Consider the following 12531-nt stretch of genomic DNA (forward strand, 5'->3'; position numbering starts at 1 on the left):
AGACTGTTTTACTTCTTTTTTCCTTTTTTTTTTTGAGACTGAGTCTCACTCTGTTGCCCAGGCTGGAGTGCAGTGGCACAGTCTTGGCCCACTGCAACGTCTACCTCCCGGGTTCAAGCGATTCTCCTGCCTTAGCCTTCCGAGTAGCTGGGATTACAGGCGCCCGACACCATGCCTGGCTAAGTTTTGTCTTTTTAGTAGAGATGGGGTTTCACCATGTTGGCCAGGCTGGTCTCAAACTCCTGACCTCAGGTATCCACCGGCCTTGGCCTCCCAAAGTGCTGTTTTATTTTTTGCATCTTAATTTGCCTAAAGTATCTGGGGAACATTCTTAAAAATGGAATAAATAAGTTTTAAAAGCCTCGCCAGAGGAGACACTGGACACCACCCTCAACTGGGCAATCAAAACTACTACCACCAATGAGGGGACGAGGGACACTGCCCGTCTGGATGTGATACCCGAGAAGGACACAGCGTCACCTACAGTTGTCCCTTGGTATCTTTGGGGGCTGGTTCCAGGACCCTCTTGGATACCAAGATCTGCAGATGCTCAAGTTCCTTATATAAAATGGCATCATTTTGCATAGAACCCATGCAATCCTCCCATACACTTTAAACCACCTATAGATTGCTTATACTATCTAACACAAAGGAAATGCTATATAAATAGCTGTTCTGTCATATCTTTGTATTTTTTAAATCGTTGTATTGTTACTTTTTTTCTTTTCCTATTTCTGAGCTGCGGTTGGTGGAATCGGAGGATGCAGAACCCACGGACGTGGGACAGTCAACTATATTTAAAAGTCGGCTCGGAGATGTGCAACGTTAATGTAATCATGAGGAAACATCAGACAAACCCCAAATGAGGAACATTTTATCTTTAAAAAGCAGGGGGTACATGAATTATTATTATTATTTTTTGAGATGGAATTTCGCTCTTGTCACCCAGGCTGGAGTGCAATGGCACGGTCTCGGCTCACTGCAACCTCCGCCTCCCAGGTTTAAGCGATTCTTCTGCCTCAGCCTCCTGAGTAGCTGAGATTACAGGTGTCCACCACCGCACCCAGTTAATTTCTGTATTTTTAGTAGAGACGGGGTTTCACCATGTTGGTCAGGCTGGTCTTGAACTCCTGACCTCAGATGATTCGCCTGCCTCGGCCACCCAAAGTGCTGGGATTACAGGTGTGAGCCACTGCACCCAGCCTACATTAATTATTTTAAAATGTCAATGCAATGAAAGACAAAGTAAGGTTGCAAAACGGTTCCAGATTAAAGGAGATTAAAGAGGCATGATGACTAGATGCAGTATGTGGTCTTGGACTGGATTCTTGGCTGCAGCGGGAAAATACCCTAAAGGACATGTTTGCCAGAAGAGTACCTAAAAGTATTATATCAATGCTAAATTTAGTGGAGTTGATCAGTCTATTATAACCACACAAGACAAGGTTCATTCTTAGAAAATGCACAGAGGGGCCGGGCAAAGTGGCTCATGCCTGTAATCCCAGCACTTTGGGAGGCCAAGGCAGGCGGATCACCTGAGGTCGGGAGATCAAAACCAGCCTGACCAACATGGAGAAACCCCATCTCTACTAAAAATACAAAAATTAGATGGGTGTGGTGGCGTGCACCTGTAGTCCCAGCTACTCAGGAGGCTGAGGCAGGAGAATCACTTCAACCCGGGAGGCGGAGGTTGCGGTGAGTCGAGACTACGCCACTGCACTCCAGCCTGGGCAACAAGAATGAAACTCCACCTCAAAAAAAAAAAAAAAGACAATGCACAGAGGGACCGGGCATGGTGGCACATGCCTATAATCCCAACACGTAGGGAGGTTGAGGTGCGGATCACCTGAGGTCAGGAGTTCAAGACCATCGTGGCCAACATGGCAAAACCCCGTCTCTACTAAAAATACAAAAAAAAAAAAAAAAAAAATTGCCAGGCATGGTGGCGGGCGCCTGTAATCCCAGCTACTTGGTAGGCTAAGGCAGGAGAATTGCTTGAACCCAGGAGGCGGAGGTTGCAGTGAGCTGAGATTGCTCCACTGCACTCCAGCCTGGGTGACAGAGCAAGACTCCGTCTCAAAAATAAATACATAAATAAATAAAAATTAAAAAAAGAAAATGCACAGAGGTACTTACTGGTGCAGGGACACAAGGTATGCAACTTACTCTCCAGTGACTGAAAAACGTGTGTGTAGAGACAGCGAGGAGTATATGACAACATAAAAGTCAACAGTAGGTGAATATGGGCATATGTGGGGAATCTTTGTATGATTCTTGTAACTTTCTGGAAGTTTGAAATTATTCTCAAATAAAAAGTAAAAAAAAAAAAAAAAGACCAAAACCAAACGACAAGAACCTTATGCATGTACATATAACTCAACAATGCTGGACTGAAGGAGAGAAAGAAAGTCTCTACAGGAAGAAGACCCCTGAGGGAAGATAATTAAGTGTGACCCCAGAGCCCACGCCCACCTGGAGCTGCGTGGCGTAGTGCCCCAGCTTGATCTTCAGTAAAAACCCATCTTCCCCGACCTGGTGCTCCGCCTTCTTCTGCAGCTCCTGCACCAGGCCCTCCAGGAGCTGGGTGGCCTTAATGTTCTCCTGTGGATTATCAAGATCTATTGAGTCCCTAGGGGAAAAAAATTACATAATCTGTATACATACATGCACATGAGCCTGTATAAATGCAGCCTCAACACATCCCACTTTTTCTTCAACTAAAGTGATTTTTTTAGTGCTCACTGCAAATTTTAAGAAACAGCCCAACAGAAATGGACTCAATGCCTATATTAATCTATTTGTAATTTACTAAATAGTTGGATTATACTGTAGCTTTCATTCTTTTTTTAAAAAAATTTTTTTTAACAATGTGCTGCCCTTCCTCCTTTCTCTCAATGATGTGCTTGGTGCTTATGCTATTTGCTCCGAGAAATGCAAGGAAAAGGAAAGGGTTCTGTGTGCTCTGAAGGAAATAAGGACTTGGATAATTTCCTATTTATAGTTACCCCTCACGGGTGGAAAGGAGGCACAAGGCCAAGACTCTTCTACATGTCCTTTCCAGCCTCGAGGAGTTTGGTATCTGCAGGTTTCTTAGGTAGAGATAGGTGAAAGAAGCTATTGCTACTTCTAAGAAGCCCTGGAAATGAGACATTCAGGCAGACGGTGCCTACAAGCATTTATACGAGTCAGACATATCACTAGTTGCAGACCCAGGACCTGAAGGCAATGCCAACTTCTCCGGTAAACAAAGGAAACCACGCTACAGACGCTGCATTGATTTCGAGCTATTAAACTGATGACAGGGATTCAGATGGTCTCCCTCCCTCCTTTCTTTCCTTTTTTCTTTCTTTCTTTCTTTCTACAACTTGGGCAACAATTGACACTGGGAAGTACCAAATTACTTAGTCACTGAAGAAACCAAACAGCTGTCAGACTGAAATAACATTCAATAACTGCTGACTGGGTCTGCAGCCAAACAAGATAGTGGTAGCTAAAAGGCTCTGCCATCCCTAAGTCCCTGAAGATAGCAACTAATTTCAAAAAGAGGCACCAACAGGTGTATCAAAACAGTGATACCGGCCCAGTGTGGTGGCTCACGCCTGTAATCCTAGCACTTTGGGAGGCTGAGATGGGCTGATTACCTGAGCTTAGGAGTTGGAGACCAGCCTGAGCAACACGGTGAAACCCCGTCTCTACTAAAATACAAAAGAAATTAGCCGGGCATAGCAGCGTGTGCCTGTAGTCCCAGCTACTTGGGAGGCTGAGGCAGGAGAACTGCTTGAACCCGGGAGGTGGAGGTTGCAGTGAGCCAAGATCGTGCCACTGCACTCCAGCCTGGGCAACAGAGCAAGACTCTGTCTCTACAAAAACAAAACAAAACAAAACAAAACAAAACAAAACAAAACAAAGCAGTGATACCATACCCCATCAAATAGTACACCCTAATCTGCACCTTGAGAAGGCAGTTAAAGCAAGTCAGATTTTAAATATGTGTGCCCTATGTATTAAATAGAATATGTATTAAATGAAAGGCTGGAAGGAATGAGGGCAGCCTGTACCTCTGTTTCAACTGGCAACAATGCCCCTGGTCTGGAAACCCACTCTTTTTTTTGAGATGAAGTCTCACTCTGTCGCCTAGGCTGGGATGCAGTAGCACGATCTCAGTTCACTGCAACCTCCGCCTCCTGGGTTCAAGTGATTCTCCTGTCTCAGCCTCCCAAGTAGCTGGAATTACAGGCGTGCACCACCATGCCCGGCTAATTTTTATATTTTTAACAAAGATGGGACTTTACCATGTTGACTAGGTCTCAAACTCCTGATCTCAAGTGATCCACCCGCCTCAGCCTCCCAAAGTGCTGGGATTATAGGCATGAGCCACCACACCCGGCCAGGAACCCACTCGAGAGGATCCAGTCTTTAAGCAAAACTCATAGAAGTCACGTATTTGTTCTTTACTTGAAACCTTAATTCTCTGTTAAAAAAAGACTTGCTTAGATGGCTTAAACATAAAGAATTGAAGATTTGGCTGGGCCCGGGGGCTCACACTTGTAATCCCAGCACTTTGGGAGGCCGAAGTGGGCAGATCACAAGGTCAGGAGTTAAGAGACCAGCCTGGTCAATATGGTGAAACCCCGTCTCTATTAAAAATACAAAAATTAGTCCGGTGTGGTGGCAGGCACCTGTAATCCCAGCTACTTAGAAAGCTGAGGCAGGAGAAAGGCTTGAACCCGGGAGGCGGAGGTTGCAGTGAGCCGAAATCAAGCCACTGCAGCCTGGTGACAGAGGGAGACTCCGTCTCAAAAAAAAAAAAAAAAGAAAAAAAGAATTGAAGATTCTTCATTAAAATCTTTATATTCTTAAGAAAACCAAAGCTAAAAAAATTTCAAGTTCTCCTTAATATCAACACAAGTCTTTTAATTCATTCAGTGAGAACACCAAACGGGAACTCTGCTAAGTGAAATCTGAAATTAACAGAAACTTCCTACTCATGTTTTTCTAAATCCTCCAAATCAGGAAAACAGGAGAGAAAATGAAAAGGGAGGGGAAAGCACTAAACAAGGTACAGCTGACATTCTCATATTTAACTCATTTTTTCCCCTCACTTAATTACATGAAGCTGAGATTTTTTTAATTGCCTAGAAAATTGCCTTTCTTTGGTGATCTTTAGTTTCTGAACGGAAATTTGCTACTAACACTCATTGTGATTATTCTAAGGCAACATTACTGATAGGTAGGTATACGGCCCTCTGCAAATAGCAGCATCAAAGCTGGCTTCTCTGAGGGACTGTAAAAGAGGACCCCTGGCTAAGATGGTGAGGCTTGAAGTATCAAATGAATATGCCAGATCGACTGACAGACTTTAACTAAGCAGCAAGCTCCCAGACCCTGAGCAGTGTACATCCTGCTGCCTGGTGTGTAATAATGATACTAATTAAAAACCTGCGCTGTTAGTCGACTGCACTGTACTAATTCTAAAAGAAATTTAAAACAACTCTCCCCTCCCCCAAGTATGTAATCAGTAATCTGGAAAATAAAGAAAAATTGGCCGGGCGCGGTGGCTCAAGCCTGTAATCCCAGCACTTTGGGAGGCCGAGGCAGGTGGATCACGAGGTCAGGAGATCGAGACCATCCTGGCTAACATGGTGAAACCCCGTCTCTACTAAAAATACAAAAAACTAGCCGGGCGTGGTGGCGGGCGCCTGTAGTCCCAGCTACTCGGAGGCTGAGGCAGGAGAATGGCGTGAACCTGGGAGGCGGAGCTTGCAGTGAGCCGAGATCGCGCCACTGCACTCCAGCCTGGGTGACACAGCGCGAGACTCCGTCTCAAAAAAAAAAAAAGAAAAATTAAAAAGCTTGTCAAATCTACCACCAGAATGTAATTAGTGTTAACATTTGGGTATATTTTCGTTTAGTGTTTTTTGTTTTTTGGTTTTTTTTAAAAAGGCAATCTCACTCTGTTGCCCAGGCTGGAGTACAGTGGTGTGATCTCGGCTCACTGCAACCTCTGCCTCCCGGGTTCAAGCGATTCTCGTGCTTTAGCCTCCGTGTGGAGTAGCTGGGATTACAGACACCCGTCACCACGCCCAGCTAATTTTCTGTATTTTCAGTAGAGACGGAATTTTGCCGTGTTGGCCAGGCTTGTCTCAGAACTCCTGGCCTCAAGTGATCTGCCTGCCTCGGCCTCCCAAAGTGCTGGGATTACAGGCATGAGCCACAACACCCACCTAATTTTCTTTTAGTCTTTATGTGTATATATAAAATACATATAAATTAAAAACACCAATGTCTCCACTGTTAAATTATTTTTAGTTTTTTGTTAGATGTAAATTTATTAAGAAATGTAAAATAATTTACATTTAATAAAATAAACTATAAGAAATAAATTATAATTAAATTATATGCATATTCACACCTATCTGCCCCATTAAACACAAATTATTATTATTTTTTTGACATAGGATCTCGCTATGTTGCCTAGGCTGGCCTCAAACTGCTGGGGTCAAGCAATCCTCCCATCTCAGCGTCCTGGGTAGCTGGGATTACAGATGTGCACCACCACGTCCAGTGAAACACTGAATTATTTGGAGATGAGGGCTTTAATTTTGTTTGTTTGTTTGTTTTGAGACAGGGTCTTGCTCTGTTGCTTAGGCTGGAGTGCACTGGTGTGATCATAAGTTACGGCAACCTCTGCCTCGCAGGCTCAAGCGACCCTCCCACCTCAGCCTCCCAAGTAGCTGGTACTACAGGTGCACACCACCACACCTAGCTAATTTTTGTATTTTGTACAAAGACAGGGTTTTGATATGTTGCTCAGGCCTTCCTTGAACTCCTGGGCTCAAGCAATACACCTGCCTTGGCCTCCCAAAGTGTTGGGATTACAACACAAGGCTGGGCTTTAATTTTTTTCATACAAATTCTATTACTTAGGACACTGCTAGGCATCCTATGGGCACTCGAAACATATTTGTTGGCTGCTCTTTATTAGCAGTAATATTCTTTTTTTTTTTTTTTTTTTTTGAGACGGAGTCTCGCTCTGTCGCCCAGGCTGGAGTGCTTTGGCGCGATCTCGGCTCACTGCAAGCTCTGCCTCCCGGGTTCCCGCCATTCTCCTGCCTCAGCCTCCCAAGTAGCTGGGACTACAGGCGCCGCCACCTCGCCCGGCTAGTTTTTCTTCTATTTTTTAATAGGGACGGGGTTTCACCGTGTTAGCCAGGATGGTCTCGATCTCCTGACCTCGTGATCCGCCTGTCTCGGCCTCCCAAAGTGCTAGGATTACAGGCTTGAGCCACCGCGCCCGGCCCTATTAGCAGTAATATTCTAATGCTTTTAGACAGTATTTACTATTAAAGGGAACAAATCCTATTTTAAAAATCCCAACAGTTATTCCATCCCCTCAATCTAAGATGGGGTTAAATACTTTTCATGTATAAAAAGAAAATTTTTAAAAAATACCTTTTTATGGATCACATTTAAAAATGTTTAAAAATACAACTTTGAAAGTTGCCATCATGACATCTTTCTAACCAAACTCCAATATTCTTGTGTTTCACAAAATATGATGTAAACATCCTTGTTCACCTACCAGGCTTGGCTTTCAATCCACTGGGATAAATAATGCCGCACCTCAATGGGAAAATGCTGGCCGTACAACGCTTGCATCTGATGAAGGGCTTCTCCTTGGAGCTGCTGAGCTTGTATCCACACAGCCATGGTTTACAATCTGTTGAACAAACAATCAGTGCTTTCGGTGTTTTTTCTTTATTTTCCCCTTACATCCACCAGAGTAAATATTCACATAGTTACCAAGGTAAATGTTTTTATTTTATTATTTATTTTTATTTTTAATTTTTTGAGACAGTCTTGCTCTGCCGCCCAGGCTGGAGTGCAGTGGCACAATCTTGGCTCACTACAACCTCCGCCTCCCCAGTTCAAGCGATTCTCCTGTCTCAGCCTCCTGAGTAGCTGGGATTATAGGCGTGCATTACCATGCTCGGTTAGTTTTTGTATTTTTAGTAGAGATGGGGCTTCACTGTGTTGGTCGGGCTGGTCTTGAACTCCTGACCTTAAGTGATCCTCCCACCTCAGCCTCCTAAAGTGCTGGGATTACAAGCATGAGCCACCATGCTCGGCCAAAGTAAATGTTTTTAGCCCTTTTGATAGACTGAAGACAGTATTCTTGATTTTAACTTTAAAACGTTTTCAAAATGTAGACACTCGGCCTGGTCATGGAAAGATACACAGTTGGGTCTATGAAGCTCGGACTATGAAACGCACTAAGGTCTTATAAGCAAAAGTACAAAAGGAGTATTAGGGAAAGAATTGCTAACTTTGACATCGTAGACATATTCTTTACTTTTGTTCAAAATTGTCAGCCATGGTAAGCAGCATTTCAACAGTAATAAATAATTAACAGAGAGTTTTTTTTTTGAGACAGAGTCTTGCTCTGTCGCCCAGGCTGGAGGGCAGTGGCACGATCTTGGCTCACTGCAACCTCCGCCTCCCAGGTTCAAGCAATTCTACTGCCTCAGCCTCCCAAGTAGCTGAGATTACAGGTACCCACCACCACACCCAGCTAATTTTTGTATTTTTAGTAGAGATGGGGTTTCACCAGGCTGGCCAGGACAGTCTCGAACTCCTGACCTCAAGTGATCCACCTCAGCCTCCCAAAGGGCTGGGATTACAGGTGTGAGCCACTGCGCCCAGCTGAGAGATTTTTTTTTAAAATCACGTGTTTTAGATTTGTTATTTTGACTTCAGAAATATAACAAACATATGTCGTTTTGAAAAAGCCCAGTAAAAGAAAAGTAAAAGCATCTAAAGCGTGGATTGAACTCTATGCATTATCACTGGTTACCTAAGCAGCAATGCTTTGCACACACAGAGCACAGATTTATCTGGAAAAAATGCCCCAAGGTTCACCACCTGAGTTACTGCTAAGGAATTTATGAAGCAATGTTCTGTTAAATTATAGCATTTACAAATCTTTCAGACACAAAAACAATACATTCCACCTAAGAGTTAGAAATATGAACCATTATGCTCCAATAGCAGGTAGTCTCTTTATTTTTTTTTTCTGAGACGGAGTCTCGCACTGTCGCCCAGGCTGGAGTGCAGTGGCATGATCTCGGCTCACTGCAAGCTCCGCCTCCCGGGTTCACGCCATTCTCCTGTCTCAGCCTCCTGAGTAGCTGGGACTACAGGTGCCCGCCACCTCGCCCGGCTAATTTTTTCTATTTTTAGTGGAGATGGGGTTTCAGTGTGTTAGCCAGGATGGTCTCGATCTCCTGACCTTGTGATCCGCCCACCTCGGCCTCCCAAAGTGCTGGGATTACAGGCTGAGTCACTGCCCCAGCCAGTAGTTTCTTTTTTTAACATGCTCTTGATTTAAAAAAAAAAAAAAAAAAAAGGCTTTATAAAACTACCATGATGCCCCCTCAGACTCACCTGACAATTTTTAACTCATTTGGCAGACACTCTTCAGGTTTGACCAGATTAGAGCAGAAACATTTGGGTAGACTGGGAAGGGACTTCAAGTAACTATAAGGACTGAAAATGAATCTTGCTCTAACACTATTTTCCATAATGTAGAGTTTGGTATAAGGCAGGGTTATCTTGAATTCCATCCCACATGATTTGGCTACTGATTTGCACAACTCTCCTAAGAACTAGGTTACAGTTAGGGGCTGGTGACTTGGACTTGGATTTTGTTTACTACCAGAGACTGCACAAGTGTGTTAGGAAGCAAAAATCTCTTCTGTTAGTTGTAGTTGTCTGATCACATAACACTGAGCTATTTATGGGACAAGTCAGTTAGCCAACGATGAGGTGTAGGGGAGTGCCAGTCATCTATTTCAGACTTCTGCAATGCTATAGAACACTTGAGAAGTGTATAATTTTATTTAGGGCTTTTAGGCATTAAGGCTGGGATCACTGTAAGACCCAATTTGACCCAAGACATCAAATTTCAGTGGCTGTGAGTTCACCAAAACACTTAGGAAAAACAGGTCTTTCCAGAAGCAATTCCACTTTATAATTAAACACTGGAAGTCACTTAACTGCACAATGTATTTTTTAATCAAATAAATCATATCACAAGATTTTGGAAAACTAGAACAGATACCAAATCATGATTTTTGGATGAACGATAAGGAACGGATGGCCAGGCATGGTGGCTCACGCTTGTAATTCCAGCACTTCGGGAGGCTGAGGTGGGCAGATCACCTGAGGTCAAGAGTTCGGGTCCTGCCTGGCCAACATGGCAAAACCCCGTCTCTACTAAAAATACAAAACAATTAGCCAGGTGTGGTGGCATGTGTCTGTAGTCCTAGCTACTCAGGAGGCTGAGGCAGAAGAATCGCTTGAACCTGGGAGGCAGAGGTGGCAGCGAGCCAAGATTACGTCACTGCACTCCAGCCTGGGCGACAGAGCCAGATTTTGGCTCAAGAAAAAAAATTATATAAGGGATGGATGAATGAAGGTGCTTAGGCACTTAAGTATATGGAAGAGTGATAAAAGAATGAAGAGAAGAATTCAGGTGTTAATCTTCCTAAGTAGTAAAGAATAAGAAGTAGGACCTCACCATAGCTCTCAATGAATATATGAGTGATACCAACAGATACATTCTCTTGCATCTGCATTCATTAGGTGAAATGACTCAAGAGACAAAAGAAGGAAAGCTATGAAAACTTTTATCTCCCCAGAGACTCCTTCCCAGCCCACTCAAATAAAATGGCATTCTGGTCACTCTCTATCCTCTTAATCTGCTTTATTTTTCTTCTTATCATTTAGCAATTCCTGATATTGATCATATATTTGCTTACTCACTTCCCACCAGGGTGAAATCACCATGAACACAATGACTTTGTTTTGTTCACCATGCTTTCTCCTGGGTCTAGAACGGTACCTGGCACATAAGCATCATAATTATTTTGTTGCATAAATAAAAGTATACATACAATTTGACCGACTCCATCGGCTCTTTTCAAAGTTATAATAGAACAATATACCAGTATGAAATACCAAGGCATGAAAACAGAACAGATTTCCATTTAAATAATCAATTATTTAATTTATTATTATTATTACTATTATTTTTTCAGTCGGAGTCTCGCTTTGTTGCCCAGGCTGGAGTGCAGCAATCTCAGCTCACTGCAGCGTTTGCCTCCTGGGTTTAAGCGATTCTCCTGCCTCAGCCTCCTGAGTAGCTGGGACTACAGGCACACACTGCCACGCCCAGCTAAGTTTTGTATTTTTAGTAGAGATGGGGTTTCACCATGTTGGCCAGGATGGTCTTGACCTCCTGACCTCATGATCTGCCCTCTTCGGCCTCCCAAAGTGCTGGGATTACAGGCATGAGCCACCACGCTCAGCCTGGAGCACATCTTATTCACGACTGTGTCCCCAGTGTCTAGTATGGTGGCTTGCCCATGAAAAGTGTTCAAAAAATACTTGTGGAGTGAATACATAAACAAATATTTAACATGCCCTGCTGGTCAAGCATATTTAGGAGCCTATTACTGTTTTAGGAAAGAAATACTGTGGTGATATACCATACATGTAGGGGTATTAAAAAATGTCACTCTATTTTGCCTTAAATTTTAGATTATTTCTTAGTTTTCATCAAAGAGTAGAACGCTGAGCTCTTAGAATTTGTCAGAATATTTTTACGATTCTAGTTGTGAACATGCCATAATAATTATTTTCTAAAATAGCATGCCATTTGAAGGATAATAGCTGGTAAATACCAAGTGGCAATCACCTTATTTTGATAAATACAATATAGTTTCACTACACATAAGTGCTTTGATAGAGTTGGAGAGTAGATTCTGCTCACTGCTACTCAAAAGTATAAAATAAAAGTACACTAACTAGTACAGAGTCATTTTTATTTTACTGTTAAACTGAAAATTATCTATATGTGAAATATGAGATGACTTACTGAGACTATCATAAAATTCTAAATACCCAGTTTAGGAAAAACCCAACTGTTTTCCCAGTTATGTGAATAACACCTAGAAGCTATGTAGTGGTTTTTTGTTTGTTTGTTTTTTGAGACGGAGTCTCACTCTGTCGCCTAGGCTGGAGTGCAGTAGCATGATCTCAGCTCACTGTAGCCCCCGCCTTCCGAGTTCAAGTGATTCTCCTGCCTCAGCCTCCTGACTAGCTGGGACTACAGGCGCCCGCCACCACGCCTGGCTAATTTTTTTTTTTGAGACGGAGTCTCGCTCTGTCACCCAGGCTGGAGTACAGTGGTGTGATCTCGGCTCACTGCAAGCTCCACCTCCCGGGTTCACGCCATTCTCCTGCCTCAGCCTCCCGAGTAGCTGGGACTACAGGTGCCCGCCACCACGCCGGCTAATTTTTTGTATTTTTAGTAGAGATGGGGTTTCACCGTGGTCTCGATCTCCTGATTTCATGATCTGCCCACCTTTGCCTCCCAAAGTGCTGGGATTACAGGCGTGAGCCACCGTGCCCAGCTGCCTGGCTAATTTTTTTTTTAGTACAGATGGGGTTTCACCATGTTGGCCAGGC

The 12531-nt window shown here is 43.5% G+C and overlaps 1 protein-coding gene across 5 annotated transcripts in view; it reads right to left on the reverse strand.

Moving 5' to 3' along the window:
* Nucleotides 1–12531, reverse strand: part of STAT5B (signal transducer and activator of transcription 5B) — a 90570-nt gene that overhangs the window by 26696 nt on the left and 51343 nt on the right. For 4 of the 5 annotated variants that reach the window (XM_017950755.3, XM_021929199.2, XM_003913071.3 and 1 more), the window contains exons 2-3: nt 7583–7720; nt 2473–2629 (exon numbers count right to left, since the gene is read on the reverse strand). In XM_017950755.3, the coding sequence (XP_017806244.1) occupies nt 2473–2629; nt 7583–7710 (285 nt within the window). In that variant the 5' untranslated portion in view covers nt 7711–7720. Of the gene's footprint in view, nt 1–2472; nt 2630–7582; nt 7721–12531 lie in introns of those variants that run through there. The other variant, XM_009190668.3, reaches the window with a different exon arrangement.

The sequence above is a fragment of the Papio anubis genome, chromosome 17, assembly GCF_008728515.1.
Source record: "Papio anubis isolate 15944 chromosome 17, Panubis1.0, whole genome shotgun sequence".
Taxonomy (NCBI): Eukaryota; Metazoa; Chordata; class Mammalia; order Primates; family Cercopithecidae; genus Papio; species Papio anubis.